At 39.6% G+C, this 23,046-nt stretch overlaps 2 protein-coding genes across 2 annotated transcripts; one reads left to right on the top strand and one right to left on the bottom strand.

The window, feature by feature from the left end:
• Positions 1-4,336, top strand: kin (Kin17 DNA and RNA binding protein). The gene is made up of 12 exons (XM_034074836.2): positions 1-244; positions 324-418; positions 502-545; positions 628-750; positions 1,431-1,615; positions 1,723-1,771; positions 1,847-1,898; positions 2,303-2,423; positions 2,505-2,630; positions 3,183-3,282; positions 3,413-3,513; positions 4,037-4,336. The coding sequence occupies exons 1-12, from the start codon at positions 131-133 to the stop codon at positions 4,094-4,096; spliced, it is 1,170 nt and encodes a 389-aa protein (XP_033930727.1). The 5' UTR covers positions 1-130; the 3' UTR covers positions 4,097-4,336.
• On the bottom strand, positions 4,242-22,932 carry itih2 (inter-alpha-trypsin inhibitor heavy chain 2). Its single transcript, XM_034074835.2, has 21 exons — positions 22,691-22,932; positions 21,900-21,932; positions 21,474-21,512; positions 20,584-20,756; positions 20,405-20,509; positions 19,465-19,627; positions 19,285-19,392; positions 18,719-18,847; positions 18,505-18,621; positions 17,582-17,750; positions 17,356-17,481; positions 13,260-13,441; positions 12,462-12,647; positions 11,950-12,089; positions 11,357-11,529; positions 11,118-11,270; positions 10,319-10,432; positions 6,777-6,975; positions 6,516-6,688; positions 5,740-5,851; positions 4,242-5,661 (listed from the first exon to the last, which is right to left on the bottom strand). Exons 1-21 carry the CDS (start codon positions 22,781-22,783, stop codon positions 5,514-5,516), a joined length of 2,835 nt encoding a protein of 944 aa, XP_033930726.1. The 5' UTR covers positions 22,784-22,932; the 3' UTR covers positions 4,242-5,513.
• Positions 22,933-23,046: the final 114 nt, after the last annotated feature.

Genomic DNA, 23,046 nt, shown 5'->3' with positions numbered 1-23,046 from the left:
ATGACGGTAACACGCGGAAACTGTTTACGTTAGCGGCTTGTGGTTGTCGATAATTTAGCCACGGTTTGTCCGTTTTAGCGTTATTAATCGACCATTAGCGGGTGTTTTATGGTTAGTATTGCTGCTCAGAATGGGGAAAGCGGATTTTCTCTCCCCGAAGGCGATAGGCAACCGGATAAAATCCAAAGGTCTCCAAAAGTTGAGATGGTATTGCCAGATGTGTCAGAAACAATGCCGAGATGAGGTAAAACACCGTGCTTTTGGTGTAATATTTAGAAGTTATTTCAACATATTCAACCTATTTTGTATTTCATTCGTTCCAGAATGGCTTCAAATGCCACTGCATGGCTGAGTCCCACCAGAGGCAGCTTCTGCTAGCCTCAGAAGACCCAAACAAATTCATGGACTACTTCTCCGAGTAAGTTCTTTTGAATGTAAATTTAGCATGTTAATGTTGTTCTTCATATGGTTGGAGTTAATTCCTGCTTCCTCTCTTCGCAGTGAGTTCAAAAACGAATTCCTGGAGCTCTTAAGGAGACGTTTTGGTGAGTCCTGAATCCACTCAGACTATCCAGAAGTTTGGAACTTTTTACTGTAAGAAAACTGATCACATTTGTTCTGTTTTAGGGACCAAGCGAGTGCACAACAACATAATCTACAATGAATACATCAACGACAGAGAGCACGTCCACATGAACTCCACACAGTGGGAGACTCTCACTGACTTCACCAAGTGGCTGGGCAGAGAAGGTAAACTCTCCTGAAATGTGGTTCAACATGCACAGACACAAATCACAAACATTTATGAAGGAAACGTTCCCTTTCAGCCAAAAAGATCTACAACAAGTTCCATAATTACAGAGCAGAATGAACTGACAGTGGAATAACTACTTACTTTTATGTTAGCACCACAATACCAAATCAAATTCCTCGTACGTGTCAACCTACCTAGTAATAAACCTGTTTCTGATTCTGAACTACAGATCTGTAACGTTTTGTGCTACTATTTTGCATCGTTTAACACTATTTTGATGTCAAAATCTGTCCATAGACCGAAATGTAAACACACGGCACAAGTATTCAAAACCAGTAGTCTTTTTTTCAAGATGTCAAAACAATTATAAAAAATTTTAAGCAAATTATCAATGAACCTATTAATAAAGAGCATTAGGTGCAATCTTGGCTCATAATATAACTACATAACAAGGCGGTTTACCAAATTACCATAAAAACAACATGTGAATTATGTAACCGTGTGTATTAACAAAACTTTCAAAATGATCTGTCTTGTTAAACAAATCATGGAAATTATGTTGGTACCAATTTCTTACCAAATACGTTTTGGACATGAGTCACAAAACAGGTACAAGAACTGCTACATTAAAAGGAGACTCTTTTGTGTAATAATTAGTTGATGATGTTACTTCTAGGTTTCTGCAAGGTGGACGAGACTCCCAAAGGCTGGTACATCCAGTACATCGACCGCGATCCGGAGACCATCCGCCGACAAGAGGAGCAGGCGAGGAAGAAAAAGCAGGACCTGGACGACGAAGAGAGGAGCGCCAAGTTCATCGAGGAGCAGGTCCGCAGAGGCCGGGGCGACAAGGAGGAAGAAGTGAGGACCAGAGAGGACGCACTCAGTTTCACACAGGCTCAATTGTGCTTTATGAAGATCAATGGAGTTGAGATTTCACATTTGTGTTCCTGTATTCTAATCTTTAGGAAACCCCAGTTTTCACAGAGCTGAAACGTGAGAGTGAAGAAGAAAAAGGTTAGTTTTATTTTTGTGATCAGTTAAATGTCGTTAATGCTTTTCTTGTCACTCACACTTACGTTTTTTCTGCAGTTGCTTTCAACCTGGGCGCCTCCTCATCTGTAGCCGGTCCTTCTAAATCAAGGTAAAGATATCTGCTGCCTTTTTTTAACGTAAACACGGTATAATGAAAGAAATTATACTATTTTTTTATTTTTTTTATCTTCCACTGTAAATAACTAATTTATTTTATATTTTCTTAAATAGTTAAGTTAGATTTTAAAATACACGTCTTGTTGCCCCGTGTTTTATTTTGTATCCTTTTTTAAAAAGGTTTATTACTGTATTAATATTTGTGTTTATTCTTAACACAGGTTTCTACTTAATAATTATTAGGAAAATAGATAATTACCTATGTAAATGTGTCCTTAAAATGTCCTTAAATCTGCATTAAAACCATGGTCATTGTATGCCTTGAAAAAAAGCTTCTCAATTATCAAGAAAGTCTTATTTGATAATATTATCTGAAACTGTTTGTCTCCTTTTTAGTTCTGCTCTGGGTGCGAGTGCCCTCAAAGCAGCCGCATCATCGTCAGCCAAGAGAAAAGACACGAGTGCAGACACCAGAGGGGAGAAGAAGAAGAAATCTGCTCTGGAGGAGATTATGGAGGTAGAGGGGATGATCTACTGGTATGTTCTACTAATGTGTCTGTGTTTACATTGAGACGTTATATACATGCTGTTTGTTCAGATGGAGGAGAAGAAGAAGAAGAAGCAGTCGGTCAGATTGGATTTCTGGCTGCAGCCAAACATCGTGGTCAAAGTCGTCACAAAGAGACTTGGAGAGAAGTACCACAAGAAGAAGGCGATCATCATGGTAAAAAACGCTTTGCATTTATCTTTGTGAGAGTATGTTTATGTGCATATGGATCAGGTTTATTATGTTTACCTAACTAAAAGAAGAACAATCAGGAATAATATTGACCTAAATTCAACTTAACAAAGACTTAATGTGAAACAAAATTGCCTGGTAAAAAAAAATAGTAAAAATTAAGATTCAGTTTCAGCTTTTTTGGAAATGTGGAAAAAATGAAATGGCATGAATTTCTCTCAATGCTTTGACATCAAAACCTGAATATCTAATATATTAATTAATATATTATAATAATAATAATAATAATATAATTAAAATATATATAATTGACTGCCTCAATAGCTTCACAATAAAAAGAAATCCATGTTTTTTGTAGTTTACATGCAGTGAAGTCTCTTGAATTGAAGAACGTGGATTACATATACATAGCAAAACTTACTTCTGAGACATTATACATAGCCACAAAGTAGAATGAAATATTAAAGCCAAAAAAGAAATAAAACCTCAATATGGAGACCTTTGTTTCTAAAAGCTGTGGATCCTTTTTAATTGTAGGAGGTACGAGAGAAATATGGAGCCGTTGTTAAGATGATCGACTCCGGAGACAAACTGAAATTGGACCAGAATCACGTGGAGACGGTCATACCTGCACCAGGTAAACATCCAAAGCTCTTTAACACTTATACAGTCAAGTATAGTAATCTGATGGATGGGGGCAGCATCATGTCTGTACCTCAGCTGTACTTTCTATCCTCCTCAGCCTCTTGTTGTGACTCTCCCTGCAGGTAAACAGGTTCTGATCCTGAACGGGCCGCACAGAGAGAGGGAGGCTCTGCTGGAGGGGATAGACGAGAAGAACTTCAGCGCCACGCTCACAATCGCAACTGTGAGTATTTATAGTACTGTACATCTCACATGTTATCCACTGCACATCTGTAAGGTAAATATAAAATAGTTCTGGATATAAGATAAGATATCCAACAGTTGCCTCTTAAAACTCATGAAAAACATAAACAGCCTATACCAAATTATGAAAAGTATCTACTTTTCCTCTAGGGTTAACTCACCATGCAGATAGTTTTTAGTTTTATTTCCCCCAGTTTGAATGCAAAGGTCTTCTGTATTTCTGACTGGTTTGTGGTCCTTAAGCACAAAATGATTACTCAAAATGTCACAATGACTGGTGGTTGAACTAAATATATGCTGTTATCACACAACATTAGACAAAAAAAAGATTCCAGGTAGAATTCCCATGTGATAATACACTTCAAAATATGTTTTAAGCATCATATTAATCTAAAAACTGAATTTCGCTGTAAAAAATCTTTACATTTTAAAAACTATTATTGCTTTCCTTAGCTGCACTCTCTTTTCGTTTTGTGATTGAAGTTTGATCTTCTCGTCCTCAGGGTCTTCAGAAGGGGAAGACGGTGAGCGTCGCCTACGAGGATTTCTCTAAACTGGCCTGAACCAACAACCTGTCTGCTCTAACCTCAGGGACTCTACTTAGTCAAAGTTATTTCCCCAACATCCACCTGTATATACACACACACACACACACACACACACACACACACACACACACACACATCATCACAGAGAAACTCAGAGCAATGTGTTCAATTTGTTTTTTATTTTGTATCGGATGTTCAAGTTGATCTTAGCATTGCAAATGTACATTTTGTCTTAATAAATTGAACAAAAAGTGACTTTATGGTGTTCTTTTTTATAATTAGGAATCAAACATTTATAATAGGATTGGGGGATATAATGGGGAATCAGTACAATGATAGAAATGTGTCGACCAATAGAGATCCTGCAATTATATATCCATGATTTGGGCAGAAATGGAGGAGAATGACATTTTAAATAAGGGGGACAAAGCATTCTGGTTGCACAGTAATTTGTGAGCGTTTTTTAAATGAAATGTAAATAAAACCTTCAGGAAAAGTCTTTTTTTCTTTGGTTAATTAACTTTTATTTTATGAATTCACTTTATTAACACAGACTGGCATTCATTTGCTTCCGTTAACTTTAAAACCTGTTACACCACAAATGATTGTCCTCAGGAACCTTAAAGCTTTCATTTTGAAAATAATGTATTTGTGTTGTCTTCTATGATGTATATAAAACAAAAATAATCAAATGTGATGCAGTGTATTAATTTAATTTACAGAACAATTACTGAATATAAAATGCTATATAGACTTTGGCCATATCAACCATCCCGGACTTATAATTACAAAAAGAAAAATCAGGAAATATAGATTCATAAAAACCACAATGGGGAAAAGGATCGTCTTCCCTTTCTATTTACTCATTACATTACATGACACTTGTTAGACACTTCTATCCAAAGCGACTTACATACTCATTACTGTGGACAATCCCCACAGGAGCAATTTAGGGTGAAGTGTCTCAGGGACACAACGACATGCTGACTGCAGTGGGGTTTCAACCTGTGACCCCCTGATCCGAACACCAACGCACAACCCACTGTGCCACACGCCTCCTGTTTTCACTTTTTCTAAATGGGTGTTAATAGCAGTGTGGAAAGATCTGGAAAAGATAACTTGTTTTGACTGACAAATCTCTCTAATGTTATGAATAATATTGCAATTGCAACATTATTCATAATATTAGAGAGATTTGTCATGTTCTAATTATGATTCTTAATATTGAAACAAATATTAAATGATTTTGGTGTGATATCTGTACCAAACAAATATGTTTTATAAATCTGTAGAACACATACTTAGCCTTTTACAAATACTGTGCTACCTGTGATTTTAATATTGCACTAGTCCATATTTTGATTTGGATAACATTTGGATTAATAGTGCAGCCCTATAGATGAGCATGGTACTTGAATGTGTCTCTGGCAGCTCAGCGCGCCTGCAGGAAGCTGTTGAGATGTGGGACGATGTAGTCGGTGTAGTGGCCGTCGATGAAGCCCTTCCCACTGTTGTGAATGAACCAGCAGTAGATGCTTGATCCGAGCCTCTTATCGCGCCTGTAGTCCTTCTGCCAGCCCCTAACGTACACACAAGATTTATGGTTTGAATATGAAGTGTGTTCTTTCAGAAATCACTTCATCTGCGTTAAGACCTACCTGGTGACGAGCAGCGTGTTGCCCTTCACCTCCATCGTGGCCTCCTTCTTCAGAGGGTCCATTCCCTCGTGCATGTCGTGCACACTCACCTCAGGCTCTCTGGAAAACTGCCCTGAGAGATCACACACACTTTCAGCTTCACTACTACTATGTTTCTTAGCAAAATTCATGACCTGATTACCAAAAGGGATTGACAAAACGTATTGTGAAGGAACTATTTTCTTTTTTATTGAACCACACTCGTCATCCATATCATTGTGTGGAAGGGAGTGTGTATCTGCGTGGGGGTGAGAGGCTTGTGCTGGCCCTTCGGTTGGTGCAGTTTTGTAAAAGGAAAAATAATAGAGAAGGCAGACAACAATCATGATCGATAAATAGCACTACAAGTAAGAGAAACATTTATTTGTTGTCCCTTGAAGTTTAGAATATTGTTGCAGTGACACTAGTGGCACAAAAACACATTTATGTTGGTTAAAAAATGTTTTAAACTAAAAAAGTCAGTCAACTGCTTTTACCTCTAGAGCTCAATAACTTGTTATAATGTGCGTTTTGATTGCAAAAAGTCAGTGTCTGTTAAGTAGATATATGTGAATCCACATTTGTATTAAATAGGTTCAGTAAATGAAATATATACCCTCCCTTTAGAAACATATAGGTGTCTTCATGCATGTTTTTTTTACAGTCTTAGGCCTCATATCTGATTCACAGATATCTCAGTAACACCCTGTGGTTGTATCGCTGCTTGAAAGTATTTCACACCACGCACAGAGACCTACCTATCAGTCCGTGCACCAGAGGGGAGTACTGGTTATCGTTGGGAATGTAAACACCGAGGAAGTCGACACTGACTGGATTTTTCGTCCACACACGGTGAAGTAACACCATTACATGGATATTATTATTTATCATGATGGACACATGAGAGTTCTTCACAATGGAGATCCTCACACTGAAACACAGAAACATGACAACATGAGGTAAAAATCACCCTGAGTGAGGTAGATGCTGTAATTAAAGATGAAATGTGTCAGGGTTACCCATCCTGTGAGATTTTAGCCGTGGTCCCCCAGGTGAAGGAGTGGTTTCTCTGGCCGTCAGTCATGGAGATGCTGTCGGTGCCGACGGTCAGGCTCACTCCATCGGGCTGGTAGTACACTGAGATGGTGCCGAAGTACGTGCTCAGTTTGCCTTTGTGCGCCTGCTTGGAGCCGACCAACTGACCGGTCACCACCAAACCTAAAAGAAGTGGGGTTATTCTTTATTTGTAATGCTCCAGTGACAAATGTGTTACAAGTAAAGCAGAAAAAAGTAGATATTCATTGTCAGGGTATTGTAAGTTAAAAGGTGCAACATATGACGAAATATAACAGTCATGTGTGTATCTGTTATATCAACCCAGTCTCACGGCATTTCGTGTTCACCAACACGATTTTTAATCTATTGATTCGTGTTCACCAACACGATTTGCCCCTTTTTTTCGTGTTGCACAGCACGATTTTAAAAGTAATGTATTTCTACTGGTAATGTGTTTCGTGCCTGCAGGCTGCAGCACGTCTTTTTCTCCGGTCGGGTCGTGGAAGACCGGAAGCTGTGTGGTTCATAAAAACATGTTCTTACTCAATATCAAGCCACAGTTATTGCTTTTATTTTAAATCGTATAATTTCGGACTTTTGTTGCCGTCTGTGAGGAAAATAAATGGGGCTCAGAGCCTCAGGATACTGAAATCTGTATTTTTTAAATCTGTTTTTCCTTCTAATTTGTTATTCTTTTCAAAATAACACACTGTTATTTACTCACCAATAACACACAATTATCCTTGCTTTTATTTATTGTTTTAATTCCATAATCTCTGGCTTTTTTGGCGTCCGTCAGGAACTGAATTTCAAAATAAATATAACCGGAAACAGACGTAGGCATTTCGAGCGATTACCCAAGATCCTTAGCTATGGTTTTAAGCTCGCTGATTGGATGTGTTAGCCGCAATGCATGCTAGGATTTGGTGTTTATATTATATGAAATCTGGAAAACATTTTAAAAGAATAAAAGAATACTTAATTCCGAGTGCTCTTGCTTTTCTCTTTGAAAGTCATCACATAACGGCATTGTAATGTAATTGTAATTGTAACGGTTCGGCTGCATTACATATTACAGATCTGCCGTAGTTCTTTATTTATAGAGCCCTGATGAGAAGACCTTTGGAAAAACTGGAAGAAATGCCGCCGAAACTGAATACTTGATGGATCATAAATATATCAACAATTAAACAACATCTTCAATTTCTCTTCACACAATACGTCTCCTTGCAGTATCAACACTAATTCGGCTGACTTTTACATTTGATCTAATTCATAGATAGGTTATATTTACACCATAACGGTGCACAGCTGATAGAAAAGGACTGTAGTTTTTAAAGATATTACTGATTTTCTTTGAATGTAAGAATGTAAATACTGAGTCTGAAATAGTATAGCAATATGCTGTAAAATTATGTGAAAGCATGCATAAAACTATACATCTTCAGATGTTGTACATACACACTAATAATACAAAGTTATTATGGCTGTGTGTACCTTGTGTGCACCTCCTAGTGGTTAAAGCACGTTATTGAATTATTGTTTTTATGTGTTATATTTGATTAAAACAATATTAAGAGTACATACTTTCATAGGGGGAAAGTATAAATATAGAAATATAGAATATAAAAAATCAAGAAGATACTATAAGTGATCTCTACAATAAAACAGTTTAGTGCAGGATGTACAACGATATTAATAGGAGGAGGTGCAAAACAGAAAAACGAATTAACCTTTATTTAAACATTAAATAACAGATTATGGTCTTCTTTCAAATAAGAAAAAAGCTTAGGGGGTATCTATCTACAGATAAATATTAAGCCTGACAACGTACTTAACGTCTAATATATTGCTTTCCTGCAATGTTAACTATGTTGAAGCACTTATTTTAACTGATATTATACACATTAATTATACTCTTATGTATGTAGATAGAATAAGAAATGTGCAGAATATGACAGTTTAATGGTGGAGGTACACACATATTGATAGATGTCTTGTAATGCACTGTTGAGGAACCTGTGACCCAAGTTTTTCATTCATTGCATAACTACACCGTAGTTGTGTATGATATGTCAATAAACCTTTGAAAATCTTGAAAGGGATGTGCAAAATAGCCATAATATACAGTCTTTAATTAACTATTAGTAGAGAATAACGAGTAATGAATATACTTTATTACTTGTTTCCATTCATGTCAATTGCAGATACATGTTTAGTCTTCTCAAGCACCAACTATCAAATATCTCTCCTGATTGTTGGCACTTGACAATCACCTTACCTGAATTTTACTCTGATTTATGGGTTGTTTATATTTCACATAATTAATCAGAATCTGCAAAGTAACTCAAATAAATGCAGTGGAGTAAAAATACCAGGTTAACCTCTGAATTGTCGTGGAGTAGAATTACAAAGTAGCAATGAGCTGTCATGTGGGTATATTAATGCTATATATTAATGCTGCGCATTAAGGACACAAGCGATTTTCTCCCATTTATTAATTATATGTTTTACATTTGATAACACCAATGTGTTTAATACTGGCAACTTCTAATTGTGGGAAAAACGAAAACGTTCAGTAGAGACGTCCCATAGAACATTTTGCGAAACACAATAGCCAGCATGTGTAGTTCTGGGGGGGTGTTCGATTCCAGTTTTGGATAGACTGGCGTGATTTCGTTCCATTTCACACAGCTGTTTGACGCTCTGCGTAACCTTACGGGGACTGTAGTCCTAAACGATAGCTGGGGATTATGGGTAGTGTAGTGTCTTCGGCCATCCTAAACTCAGAAATGTTGAAAATCGCAATGATGTTCGAAATGTCCCTTATAGGCATACGTCTGTTTCCGGTTACTTTTATTTTGAAATTCAGTTCCTGACGGACACCAAAAAAGCCCGAGATTATGGAATTAAACCAATAAATAAAAGCAAGGATAATTGTGTGTTATTGGTGAGTAAATAACAGTGTGTTATTTTGAAAAGAATAACAAATTAGAAGGAAAAAATATTTAAAATACAGATTTCAGTATCCTGAGGCTCTGAGCCCCATTTATTTTCCTCAAAGACGGCAACAAAAGTCCGAAATGATACGATTTCAAATAAAAGCAATAACTGTGGCTTGATATTGAGTAAGAACATGTTTATATGAACCACACAGCTTCCGGTCTTCCTCGACCCGACCGGAGAAAAAGACGTGCTGCAGGCAGTAGAAATACATTGCTTTTAAAATCGTGCTGTGCAACACGAAAAAAAGGGGCACATCGTGTTGGTGAACACGAATCAATACATTAAAAATCGTGTTGGTGAACACAAAATGCCGTGAGACTGGGTTGGTTATATATAAAGCTACAGTCAGGAGAGTGTTAGCATAACAACTGGGAACGGGGAAAAAGTTGTCTCCTTCCAGAAGTTGGGAAAACCCCCGAGGACCAGTTTTCGATCAAGTTTCATTTAATTTAGTTTAAATTGTGTTTGAATCTTATTTTTGAAGCAGGCAGTGTGGTACCTGTTCCAGTGTCAGTCACCAGGTTGAGGATGTGTCCGGGGGCGGAGTCGATGTTGAAGCAGACGTCCATGTTGCTGCTGGGCAGGTGGACGATGAAGTGAGGGTCGTTATCCACTGCAGGAGAAACACTGAGCCCGTCACACATTCACATTCGACACTGCAGCTTGAAGAGTGCCTATGGAGGTCATCATGAGTGTGTGTGTGTGTGTGTGTGTGTGTGTGTGTGTGTGTGTGTGTGTGTGTGTGTGTGTGTGTGTGTGTGTGTGTGTGTGTGTGTGTGTGTGTGTGTGTGTGTGTGTGTGTGTGTGTGTGTGTGTGTGTGTGTGTGTGTGTGTGTGTGTGTGTGTGTGTGTGTGTGTGTGTGTGTGTGTGTGTTGCCTATTTAACACTAATTTGGTGTCAACCACTACAAGCATCACCCACTGATGGAAGATGGTAGAACCACCCTTCAAGGACAATACAATTGAATTTCAGACTTGATTTTAAAACAATACATCTAATAAAGTTATTTATTTATATGGTATATGAAAGTGTGTCTGGTTTGTGTTATTCCTCATGGCTAATGAGTCCCATACTGGTTGTTTTAAGGCCATGTTTAAAGGAAGACCTTGCAAGGGCGTGGAATAAAGCTTTCCAAAAACATGTGGGAAAAATAAATCACTGTAGGAAAAAAAACAGTTCAGACACTCTCCACAACCTCTAACCTGAGAGTGTGTGGGTGTGTGTGTGCGTGTGTGTGCGTGTGCGTGTGCGTGCGTGCGTGTGTGTGTGTGCACATGAGTGCGTGCGTGCGTGTTACCTAAGTTGACCGTTGGAGGCAGGGCGTACTCCTCGCTGCCCTTAACAGCCTGGCTGGGGGGGGCGTTAGTGGTCATCTGGACCCAGGGGGGGGCCTGGTACACCACATTCACTGGATTGAGCGCCGAGGAGGAGCCTCCACCAAACCCTGCACCTACACACATGATGTTAATTCTGCATTACATTACCGATTGTACGATACGATTATACTTTAATGTCAAATATTTATCTGTCAGGCACCTGAGCAGCAGCCATGTTTGGGGTCCTTCGGAGAGTCGGCCAGCAGCCTCTCGTTGGTGTCCTCGCTCTCCACCAGCAGCGCGGTGAGTGGAGTGACAAACTGATGCTCCACGGCCAGCGCCATGATCCTCTGAGTGATCTTCCTCTTCTTCACCGCCGTGGGAGCCAGAGCCCTGCAGGAGAGACACAGCTGATCACACTGACTATCATGCAAACACCTGTCATACTCCTGCAGGAGAGCATGTTTCATACCGACGTAATAAAGGGCCATTGGTGTTTTGTTTTTGTATTTAGATTTTCCTATTTATTCATATTAGGACGCTTCATTCCTTAACTTCTTTCTTTTTTTCATGACTTTTGCTGTGTTAATGTCATATCATTTAGTAAATGTTTTTATTTTGGAAGTTCACCTTCAGATCCTGTATTCAATGTTTGTGCAACAGTGGCATTGTGTAAAATAAATGGCATTTTACGGATTACAATTCAGAACATTTATGAATAATTAGTTGTTGTGATCAGGACTGAAGACATTTATTTCCAATTCTTGTTTCTTGATTATCCAACAGTTCTCCGTTTCTCTGCAGGCCTCTCACCTCTCAGAGATCAGCTGTTTGACGGTGATGTAGGCCCACATCTGTCTGGCGAAGCCCGTGAAGGAGTGCTGCTGCTTGGCCAGCTCCGTGTCCAGCTCCGTGAAGTCTCCCTCCGTCTCAAAGGTGACGTCCATACGGGCCTGAGGGAGCACACAGCACAGAGGACACTAGTGATGCTAAATCTGAACTTCTTTCCTTCAGCAATAACCTTTAACCCTTTATTTCTAAACACATGTATAATTCTATGTGGGAATTGAGATTTTTGCTAACATTTTTAGAAACCTGAAGAGGAAAAACTGTGTAGTATTTCACACAAAAAGAAAAGATTCAGGAAAAGTTTATTTGAAATCTGTGAATCGATTCTTTCGGCAGAAAAAACACAGGTGTGGAATGGTGTACAGAACTTGTAAATGGAGGTGTTTCTTAATAATCAGTTGGTAATCTGAAGAGGCACAACTCAAAGAATCACAAGTAAATATTTTAAATGTTAATGTAAATTGCATTTTACTCACGGCGCGGGCGGTGGTGAAGCTGGTCAGCGTGTTGCTCTCCGACGGCTTCACTTTCCCGGCCACCACCAGCTCCGAGCCGCTGAAGTACTTATCGAAGCGGTTCTGGGTGACGTCTGACACCGAGTCCTCCGGGAACTGAACCTGGATCATCCTCAGCAGGGGGGAGGAGACCTGGCTGTAAAACGCCTGTAGGGGGAGGAGGAGGAGGAGGAGGAGGAGGAGGAGGAGGAGGAGGAGGAGGAGGAGGAGGAGGAGGAGGAGGAGGAGGAGGAGGAGGGAGGCAGAATTAGATGCTGGAATGAAATATTTTCCTCCCTTTTCTACATAATATATATATATATATATATATATATTACTTTGAACAATTGAACATAATTATGGAATCAGCAACAGAGTGAGGGTCAGCTTGGTTTTTATCATGGCTGCATGGAGACCAGACCATGACTTTTGCATTTTTTCATCAACTATAGATATCCTATCTGAAAAAAACTACACAAAAAAGTCGAGAAAAGTGAGAAAAAAAACAGATCAAAAAAGTGGAAAGGTTGACAAAAAATCGAGACCGGAACTCTCCACAAAAGGGAAAAAGAAGACAGTATACAAAATTGAAAAAATACAACAGTATAAAAAATTGAAAAGATACAACAATCAAAAAAAGTGAAAAATATCACAAGTCGAAAAAAGTGAAAAATATCACAAGTATGTTTTTGTATAAATATAACAAACAACTTATGTTGCATGGAACTTTTTCCACTTCCAAAGACAGAGATGTGTCTACTCGTAGTGTTAGGTTTGTACCCGGAGCTGCTCTGCTGCATCGTGGTTGGCGTAGATCCTCTGAGCCATGCCTCTGTTCTCCATGGCGATCCGCTCCAGGAAGTCATAGTCCACGTCGAAGCCGATGCCCAGCGAGAAGAGAGAAAACTCCTCCCTCATCACCCGCTTCACATTCTTCTGGATGGTGCCCAGCTTGATCTCACCTGCAGAGAATGAAATATCATCTCAGTGACTAAAGACACAAGACTGTGTTTTAAATGACATCGTGGATTCATCTTCTTATTACAGACACATTCATTTCCTAACATTCGGTCTATATGCTGTAAAATGTATCATCTCTTCGATTTACACACGGCATCTATTGCACGTCTGTCCGTCCTGGGAGAGGGATCCCTCCTCTGTTGCTCTCCCTGAGGTTTCTCCCATGTTCCCCTTAAACTGTGGGTTTTCTCAGGAAGTTTTTCCTTGTACGATGTGAGGGTCTGAGGACAGAGGGTGTCGTTTTTCTCATACTGATATTCTGAACAATCTGTGCTGTTGTATTTGCTGTAAAGTGTCTCTACTGTAGGCTATTTTTATTATATGTACAGCACTTTGGCTCGACCAAAAATCGTTTATAAATGTGCTATATAAATAAAACTTGATTTGATTTTGATTTGATTTGATGTACAGCAGAGGCGGATTTAGGATTGTAGGAGATCCGGGGCTTAGCCCAGGAGTTGTTGGGGGGGGGGGGGGGGTGCAGGGGTAAAGTGCTATTTTTTTTACAAGTGGGGGGTGAACCAAACATCCTTTAGGGGGGTCGTCGCCTCCTCTAGGGGGGTCCGGGGGCATGCTCCCCCGGGAAGATTTTATTTTTAAATATTGAAGTTAAAAGCATCAATCTGGTGCACTTTGAGAGCAACATTAACCCTACCTTAATAATACCTTAAAGGGGACATATCATGCTATATTTGAACAATATATTGTAGGGCCATACCTATATAAAGTATATAAATAGTTTTTCTTTCAAAATACCAAACAGATCCTGCATTTTAGCCATGCCTCATTTCGCTCTATTTGCTCTTTCCAGCGCTGTTTTTGCAGGGGGCTGATTCTGTGAGCTGCTCCACGCCCCCCTGCAGGAGAGGGGCACATGCTCTGAGATCAGCTGCTGGGCTGCAGCGGGGAGAAGAGGGGGAGAAAAAGAGATCTCCGTCCTCCGTGTTTTATTCTAATATTATTATATAGAGTCGTTATTCATTTGTTTTAAAGCTCAATAAATAACAAAGAAGACCTTTGACCGGCACTTTCCTAATTTTGTCCGGAAGATTTAAACTTTAACGGACATGTTGACCGGCGAAATAAAAATCAAACTCTCCCGCACGGTCCCCTCGTTCCTTGGAAGAGCCGGAGAGGAGGGTGTTTGTCATCTACTGGTGGACTAACCGGAGAGAATTACAGCGAGGGAGGGATTGCATTGAATTACAGCAGCGGGAGCAAACTCTTGCCTCGGGGAGGGAGAAAAAGAGCCAGAGCAGAGTATAAACAGAAGGGCAACCATGCGCGGGTTCTTCGCTGCTTTTGTGGCAGACTACAGCGCCACTTACAGGCCTGGCATATGTACTACAGCGTCTCCAGCGCAATGGCCGGCCGTGGCCCAACCCCACATTCCCCTGATAGGTGGAGAATTGACCAATAAGCGGAGCACCACTTCTGTGACGTAGAAAATAATTCAAGATCAGTCTGTATCAGATCCGTTGCAGCCCCGTTTTTAGAGATTTGGGTATGGAGGAAAAGAGAGAGGGTTGTGTTTTCTGACACTTGGTGAGTTCCCTGGAACACCGGGGACTAGGGGTGTAACGGTTCACAGAAGTCACGGTTCGGTTCGTACCTCGGTTTGGGGGTCACGGTTCGGTACGGTTCGGTACAACAAGAAAAAGCAAAAAAAAGTCCCAAATGCATAATTCCAGGTTTGTTGTTATTTACTTTTGAACAGTAGTGCAAGTTTCAGTTTAAAAATAAGGAACTCTGACATTTTGAATAATTAACTGTATTAAACAGTTAAAAACAAACCACAAACAGTACCACACACACTCAGATGGCCATAGTATCTATAATGGCTGATGTCAAACAAAAAGGTTTCATCAAGCTGTAAAACTAAAAAGAATGTCTTGAAAATATCATAAATAATAAGAAAGTGTTTCAAGTCGTTGAAAAAATATGCCAAAAGCTTCCGTTATTTATTTTGGTCTCTCGGCTTTCATGTCTATTGGCTTCTTAAAAACAGCGGGGATCAGCTGTTGAACTGCTGTTGTCTTTTGCCGGGCTCCGGTGATTGGCAAATCTGGGTGATGCCTTCTGATGTGATTTAGCATGTTTGGCGTGTGTTACCATTAGCATACTGCACCGCTATCGAACAACGCCGACACACCGTCCTCTTCCGATCCACTGCGCATTGCTTATCGTTTTATAGATCTATTCTCATCCACCATCTTTGTTTGTGACGTAAAGAGTGTAAGAGTCACGTTTCTGAATCGGGCACTCTGAGTGGATGCAGTCACAGCCAATCGGATTCAGAGTGTTGCCTGTCAGTTCCGTTGCCTGTCAGTTCCGTTGCCTGTCAGTTCCGTTGCTATGGTTCCGTTGTTATGTGTACTGAAACGAGAGCCGGTATAATTCCACACGCGAAAACAAAATAAAAATTGGAATACGTTATTTTAGTGTCTTAAAAGTAGACTGAGGTATGAAGGGTTAACGTTACATCTTAGAATACTTTTTAGTCATGTTCTGTATACATACTAACATATAAGGGTATTGACTTAGTGTGGTTTATCTTTTTGTCGCTGCTTTTAATTTAAACTGAGCTGTTGTGTTCATCAGTAAAGTGGAACTTCTGTGTGAATTATTCATATCTTAAACTGCACTGTAACTTTTTATTCATGTATTTTTTCTTTTAATGTTTCTTTTATTATCTTTTACTGTTTTTAAATGCCTTTGTCTGAATGTCTTTCATTTTTGTAAAGCACCTTGAATTGCCTTGTGTTGAAAGGTGCTATATAAATAAACGTGCCTTGCCTTGGTTACTCCATGTTTACTAGCTATAAGATTAACGTTACAGTACATCCCTCTTTTTCACTTCTTACTCAGTCAGCCAGAGTGCAGATATCACCATTAGATTCACAAACCTGAAACATCATCCATTTCTTCACTGCTGGTGATGACATTGTTGTCAGTTGCTGATACTGCTGCTGCTGCCGCTGCTGCTGCTGCAGCTTGTGGCGCCTGCTTCGATGAAAATAACTTTCTAATATCCATAACTTTATAGGCTATTAGCTTAAAACTCCTCAGGCACTAGGAAGGATCACTTCTTCTTCAGGGCAGGGAAGGCTACGCAGTACGCAGGCTAATGTCCCGCAGCGACTGCCTCTCTGGTGGACTCCGGTACTGCACATTACTCCCGAGAAATAAAATAAAAAAAAAATTTAAAAAAAAATTTAATTTTTTTTTTTTAAGTGAAACATCCGGGGCTTGAGCCCAAGTAGCCACCCCCTAGCGCCGCCTCTGATGTACAATCACCTAGCATAGAGACATTGTATCCGTCTTTCTTCCTCTCCTTTTACTTTATTTGGATCTCAATGACTCACCCTGTGTCACCTTGAGTTCTTTAAGAAACGTTGTACGTCTTAGATGCCTCAACAGTTAACAAAAAAATCCCAAAACTGATTGTAGTTCCTTGAGAGCCCTTAAAGTAAGGCCTATTCCTTGGCCAATTTTCAACACTTCTGCACAAAGTACCTCTTTTAAGGGCTGCATCTAGATGTTAAATCAGATATATTAAACCTATTTTTACATTATTTTGTCGTACCTTTCTTTGTAATATTCCCCCATTCTATACAGTAATTATTTTTCTTGATGTTTTTACTTGTTTAGACCCACAATTTATTGACATATTTTAAATAAACTGCAGTTTTTTCCTTTGAATTCAGACGTATTGTATGTTATGGTTAATTTCCTCCATTATGTTTTAGTTTGATTTGATTTTCTATTAAATGTGTTCACACAACAAAACCGACATGAAAACACTCGAGGCATAAACCCGATTTTGATTCTAAAATATATTGAGCATCAGTCCTACCCACGGTGGGGTCTCCGTCAGACACCAGGATGATCATGGAGACGGAGCGGGGGTCGATGAGCCCCTGATTGGACGCCCTCACCAGCATCTGCACAGCTCTCATCAGAGCCTCGTTAATGTTGGTACCTGCGGTCAGTAGAATGTGGTCGTTAACACACCAATGTTCATGTTCACCAGGGTCTCAGAGCGACCTCCCACGAGATGAAAGAGTCGTTTTCTCTCACACCTCCGTTGGGTTTGATGTCCTTGACGTATCTCTTGGCGTCTGCGATCTGAATGGAGGATCCGGCCACCAGCTCTTCGTTCCAGCAGCGCACGTTGTGGTTGAAGTCGATGATGCTGAAGTGGTCGTCTATGGCCAAGTCCTCCAGAATGGCCTGCATGGCCTCCACTGTCTGAGAGAGCAGAGGGGATTAAATGCACTTCTTAAAATGCAGAATGATCGCACAAAAGGCTGCTTTTCAAATTAAAACCCTTTTTCCTTTCCTCCTTTTTTCTGATTACGAAACAGAGTTTAATTATGCTTTTCCTTTTAAAATGCACATTGAAGTGTTGTTTGCTGTGGTGGAACATAACCAAGTACATTTACTCATACATACTTAAATGCATATTTGAGGTACTTGTACGAGTATTTTCTTAACTGCCACAACAATTTGGATATGTTCGAATTTATTTTGAAGATATTCAATTTTTTTTTAATTGTACTTTTCTTTCTTCTAATTATAGAAATCCAGTCTTTTAATATATATGATTTTGAAATTGGCCATAATTAAGTACATTCACCTTTTTGTACTTTAAGGACATTTTAATGCCAATAATTTTGTACTTTTACTTAAAGTAAGACCTAGAAAGAAGGACTTTCACTTTCAACAGAGTGTATTCACAATTATTCATTAATGATCCTTTTACTTAAGTAAAACACACAGAACTTCTTCCACCATTGCTGTCAGTATACCATTTGCCCTTACTTCATATGTACTATTACATGCCGTATGCATACAATTGGGACATAGTACACAATGCAACCTGATGCAGTAAGACATCCAAGTGTTTTCTATGTATTGGGACATACTTTATCTTTCTGGCATACTCAATAGTTTGGTAGTGTGGGTCAAAGTGCACAAAACTCCATGTCAACACACGACTCACTTGCTTCATCTTGACTCCCCACATGGATCCGCTGACGTCAATGACGAACACGATGTTTTTAGGGAGAGGAGAGAGGTTGGAGGGAGCAAAGAACTGGACGAAGTGGCCGTCTGAGACCTGGAGGAAACAGGAAAGGTGTGATCATCTCCAAAAGTGTTTGTGGCCATATACGACATGAAGCAAGTTCATCATTGAGGCTTTAAAGACAACATACCTGTAGTTCTCCGGCATTGCCGTCACGGGTCACATCATATCTGACGGTGAAGATGCCGTCTATCGCGCTTCCAGTGCAGTTGTCACATTTTCTCTGCTGCTGGAGGTTTGGCTTGAAGACAATATGAGCCTGAGGACAAAGACAGCGCATGATTAGATATAATATGCTACACATTCAAAAGAGACTTCAATTATCCCTGAGAAGAAAGGGTAGGTTTTTGTTTGTGTGTGTATATATGTAATGTTTAAACCATTTTTATTGTTTAATGCAAATATTGTCATCATTAATGACGCAACAATTCACACAGAAATAAAGCAAAATTCCGAGGCAAATCGTGGGCCTTTATATTTAACATCAAGTATTTTTGTCAAGCAAAGAATATATAAAAATACATTGGTATACTTGGTAATATATTTTATAATTGTTCATTCTTTAACCCATCATTTGTCAATTTAAATGTGCAGAAGTCACTCACGCACCATCGTCAGAACAGCTATTTGTACCTCGATTCAAGATAAAAAACGATCTACATTTTTTGTATCCCTCTGGGTGTTTTCCAGTCTTACCTTCTCTTTGGTCGAGGTCACTTTGATATTCTGTACAAACTGCTCTCCGAGGGTGTTCAGTGTTTCTACCATGGAGATTCCCTTGGGCTCAAAGATGTACACATCCACCTGAGGAGAGTCAGGGACCATTGGTATAAGATATACAGACCTGCAAACGTGCATTTATTACGATTTCCTCACCTGGAACTGAGGCACCAGCCTCCCAGGCTGCAGGAACAGCGAGTGCTCGTAGAAGCCCAGCCTCCTGTGCATCATCTCCTGGTAGTGCAGCTCAAACTCAATCTTACTGCCAGGAGGAACATGCACTTCTGTTTTAAACGTCTCCATGTCCTGGGAATTGGCCCTGGAAAGCAGCAAGATTTAAGTGAGCATGATCGTTGTTGGATTACTGGGCATAGCCACATACAGAATGTCTCTCAAAGGGACACGTTGTGATTCTCCAGAAAGAGAATTAAAACGACCACAAAGAAAACGAGAACAAAGACACACAAAAAACCTTAAAGAGACAATAGCAACTATAAATAGAGACACAAGGAGACTCACAAAAGCTATTAAAAAGGGGTAAAACAAACACAAAGAGACACAAAATGATAAGAATAAGAAACAAAACCGAGAGAGATGAGAAAAGCTGCAAACTGACTCAAAATATTAACAAAAGTGACTCAAAATGACAACATAGAGATACAAAACAACTCCAGAGACACACAAATAAAGCTATGAGATTCAAAATGACTATAAAGGGACACAAAAAGCTACAAAAAGATGAAAATAACTATCGAAAAAGTGTCGACAAAACAGAGTTCAAATAAAATAAAATAAATGAATACAAAGAGACACAAAGTAGCTTTACAAAAGGACAGAAAATGACTACAAATCAACAAAAAAGGGACTCAAAATGAGGACAAAACTCACAAAACAGCTCCAACGAGATGCATAACAACCACAAAAACACCCTAAACCCTACAAAGGGACTCCCAATGACTACACAACAGATACACTACAACAACAAATGGGGGCAAAGCAACCATAAAGTATGTGTGTTTCCCTCCTAAACTGAATGAAAGGTGATTTGTAGTCCGTCTGTCCCCTTGGTGTTTCAGCTCCAGAGGCCCAGCAGTACCTGACGATGCCCGCTGCCTTGCCTCTGGCTCGGGCCTGGGCGTACAGGTTCCTGGCCACCGTCTTCTCCTTCACCGAGCCCACGAATATGATCCCGTTCACATTCCTGCAACGAGAAGAGAGCGGGGTTAAACTCTGCACACTCTCCGTGACAGCAGCTAGGACTGAAAAAGGCCTCACATGGTGAAGTTAGTGATGAAAGCTCGTTTGGGGATCTGCACGTTGAAGCCGATGCTCTGGGCCTTGGAGCCCGAGTTGAGCACGGAGCTCCGGACGGTGGTGTGGGCGAAGCGGGACGTGATGCGGCTCTCCACCTTGTAGCTCTTCACCGTGATGTCTTCACCACGGATCGCCTGAGAGGATAAGGGAAGAGTTAGGATATTAGAAACAGGAGGAGGTTTTTCATTATTTCCTTTCTCTGACTTGGACCACCTTTTATTTTGGAATTTGTGCCATAATATTCTACACATATCTTAATATCTAAGAGATGTCTTTCTGAGTTTTGTCTTCAAAAATATGAAATTTCAAATAATGATGTAATAAAAGGAAGAAAATTGGGACCTTTTTATTCTGCTGTTATTTAATGTACATGTAAGATAAGATAAGAAGTACTTTATTGATCCCAATTTGGGATTTCTTTTGCGTTGCAGCAGCATAAAAAGAATTTAAAAGACTAGAAATATTATCTCAATGGTTTACAACTGTGTGCCACAAAACCACACAAACTGTTATTCCTCTTTAAATATCCCCTGAGGTTTGTATACATTCAAAAAACTTTAAAACAATTCCATTGGTTTATTTATTCTGCATTTACTTCTATTACGTCTTCCAAACCCAAGTGTCTTGATGTAACACTTCCCCTAAATGTGATAAAAGCAGCTGACTGTCCCAGTGATTAGATTTTTTTAGGAAGAGAAAGACAGACAGAAAAGGGAATGAGAGCAGGATTATTTCAGAACAAAGTCAATAACCCGTCAGTCACGGGAGTCTCTTCAAACAGACGCATATCGACTGTGAGATAACGGTCAACTCTGTCACAGAGGAGAGGGCTCCAACAACAAGAGTCCTACCTCAAAGTCTTCCTGCTCCTCGCTGTTCAATATGGCTCTCTGGAACACACACACACACACACACACACACACACACACACACACACACACACACACACACACACACACACACACACACACACACACACACACACACACACACACACACACACACACGCGCACACACACACACACACACACACACACACACACGAGATGATTATGATGAACAAACTATAGTTATTTAGACACATGTGTCACAGGTTACATTCAGGATCAGAGCAGGTCTGGAGGATGATGCTTTGTACATTGTTGCGCAATCCGAACCACACTGTGGGTCAATGATTATTGCAACATCAATGAGAAACAAAAATCAAGCTCTGTATTCTGCATTTAGAAATGAATATAAATGAGAAACATGAGGCTGTTTTCTGAAGGAGATCTCACCTTGTGCCTCTCCCGATGATCCCGCATGTCTGACTGGGGGCAGAAGGAAAATCAGATTTAATAACATATAAAATGACCTATGTTGGCGACACAATTTATGCTTGAGACGTATGAATTTCAATTGGATTTACTTACATTTACAAAAACTGAGATATTAACTGACATGTTAGCAGTACAAGAGAGTTGGTTTTAAAGGTTAAAGGTCAGGGCAAGCCATTACATTTAATTTAAAAACAGATATAAACATAAATGTTGTCTTAATAATGATGAAAAGCAATCAAGCAGCATTAGCCTAGTTAGGTGAATAATACTAAATATTTGTATTTTTTCAGCAACAGTTCAAAAAGAAGACAAAGGAGGTTAAGAAATGCTATAGTTCTGATATAAGGGTGAGATTTTAAGGGAGTTTTTTAAGTCAAAAGTCAGGTCAAATATTTTAATTCCATATAAAATTCCCACATAGACTAAAAGAAAATCCCTCCAATTTAAATGTTTCCCAACTCTTTCAAGACATTAAACAAATAAACACATCCCTATTAATTGAGTCTCGATTAAGTGTGAATCATAACATCCCATAGAAACAATATAAATAAAAAGATGTCATGTCCTTGTGCCAGACATTTAAATAGACCCAATAATCACTAACAGAAGCAGAGTTTATTCACATTCAACAGAACAAACATTTATGTTTTGGCTTTCTTTCACTTTGGCATGTTTTTGATATCTTTCTAAAAAGTGGGTTAAGCTTTGTTTTGCAAATGTAACTTTTCTCCAAGTGCCTGTAAACTCACCACGTCCTCCTCCCATTCTCCATCTATCACAAACTCAAAGCAGCAGGCCTGTTGGAGCAGCAGGAGCCCGAGGAGCAGCAGAAGACGCCTCATGTTTCCTGCACACACACACTCACACACATATAAAACAATAAAACAGCGCTGAGAGACAGACGGTCCTTCTGAGCTGAAAACTGAAGGTTAAAATCCACTGAACTGATCGACTCCCAGCCCCAGTCAATATTTGTTGTGTTTCATGTAGAGAGGAGAAGGAAACTTTGAAACTTGACCTGCAGTGTGGGCAGGGTAAATAAAACACAGATTAAACACTAATACAGATTGTTTTAACGTATGGGACTTGGATATAAAAGTCACAA

Source organism: Pseudochaenichthys georgianus, chromosome 23 (assembly GCF_902827115.2).
Source record: "Pseudochaenichthys georgianus chromosome 23, fPseGeo1.2, whole genome shotgun sequence".
Taxonomy (NCBI): Eukaryota; Metazoa; Chordata; class Actinopteri; order Perciformes; family Channichthyidae; genus Pseudochaenichthys; species Pseudochaenichthys georgianus.
Note: the sequence above shows the minus strand (reverse complement) of the source record. Positions and strands in the feature narration are given on the sequence as shown.

Coding starts and splice junctions, on each gene's coding strand:
- kin (XM_034074836.2), top strand. CDS start 131: ATGGGGAAAGCGGATTTTCTCTCCCCGAAGGCGATAGGCAACCGGATA. Junction 751..1,430: donor CAAGTGGCTGGGCAGAGAAG/GTAAACTCTCCT, acceptor TGTTACTTCTAG/GTTTCTGCAAGGTGGACGAG. Junction 1,616..1,722: donor GGGGCGACAAGGAGGAAGAA/GTGAGGACCAGA, acceptor TCTAATCTTTAG/GAAACCCCAGTTTTCACAGA.
- itih2 (XM_034074835.2), bottom strand. CDS start 22,783: ATGAGGCGTCTTCTGCTGCTCCTCGGGCTCCTGCTGCTCCAACAGGCC. Junction 18,848..19,284: donor TGACCTCGACCAAAGAGAAG/GTAAGACTGGAA, acceptor CTTTGTCCTCAG/GCTCATATTGTCTTCAAGCC. Junction 11,530..11,949: donor AAACAGCTGATCTCTGAGAG/GTGAGAGGCCTG, acceptor TCTCTCCTGCAG/GGCTCTGGCTCCCACGGCGG.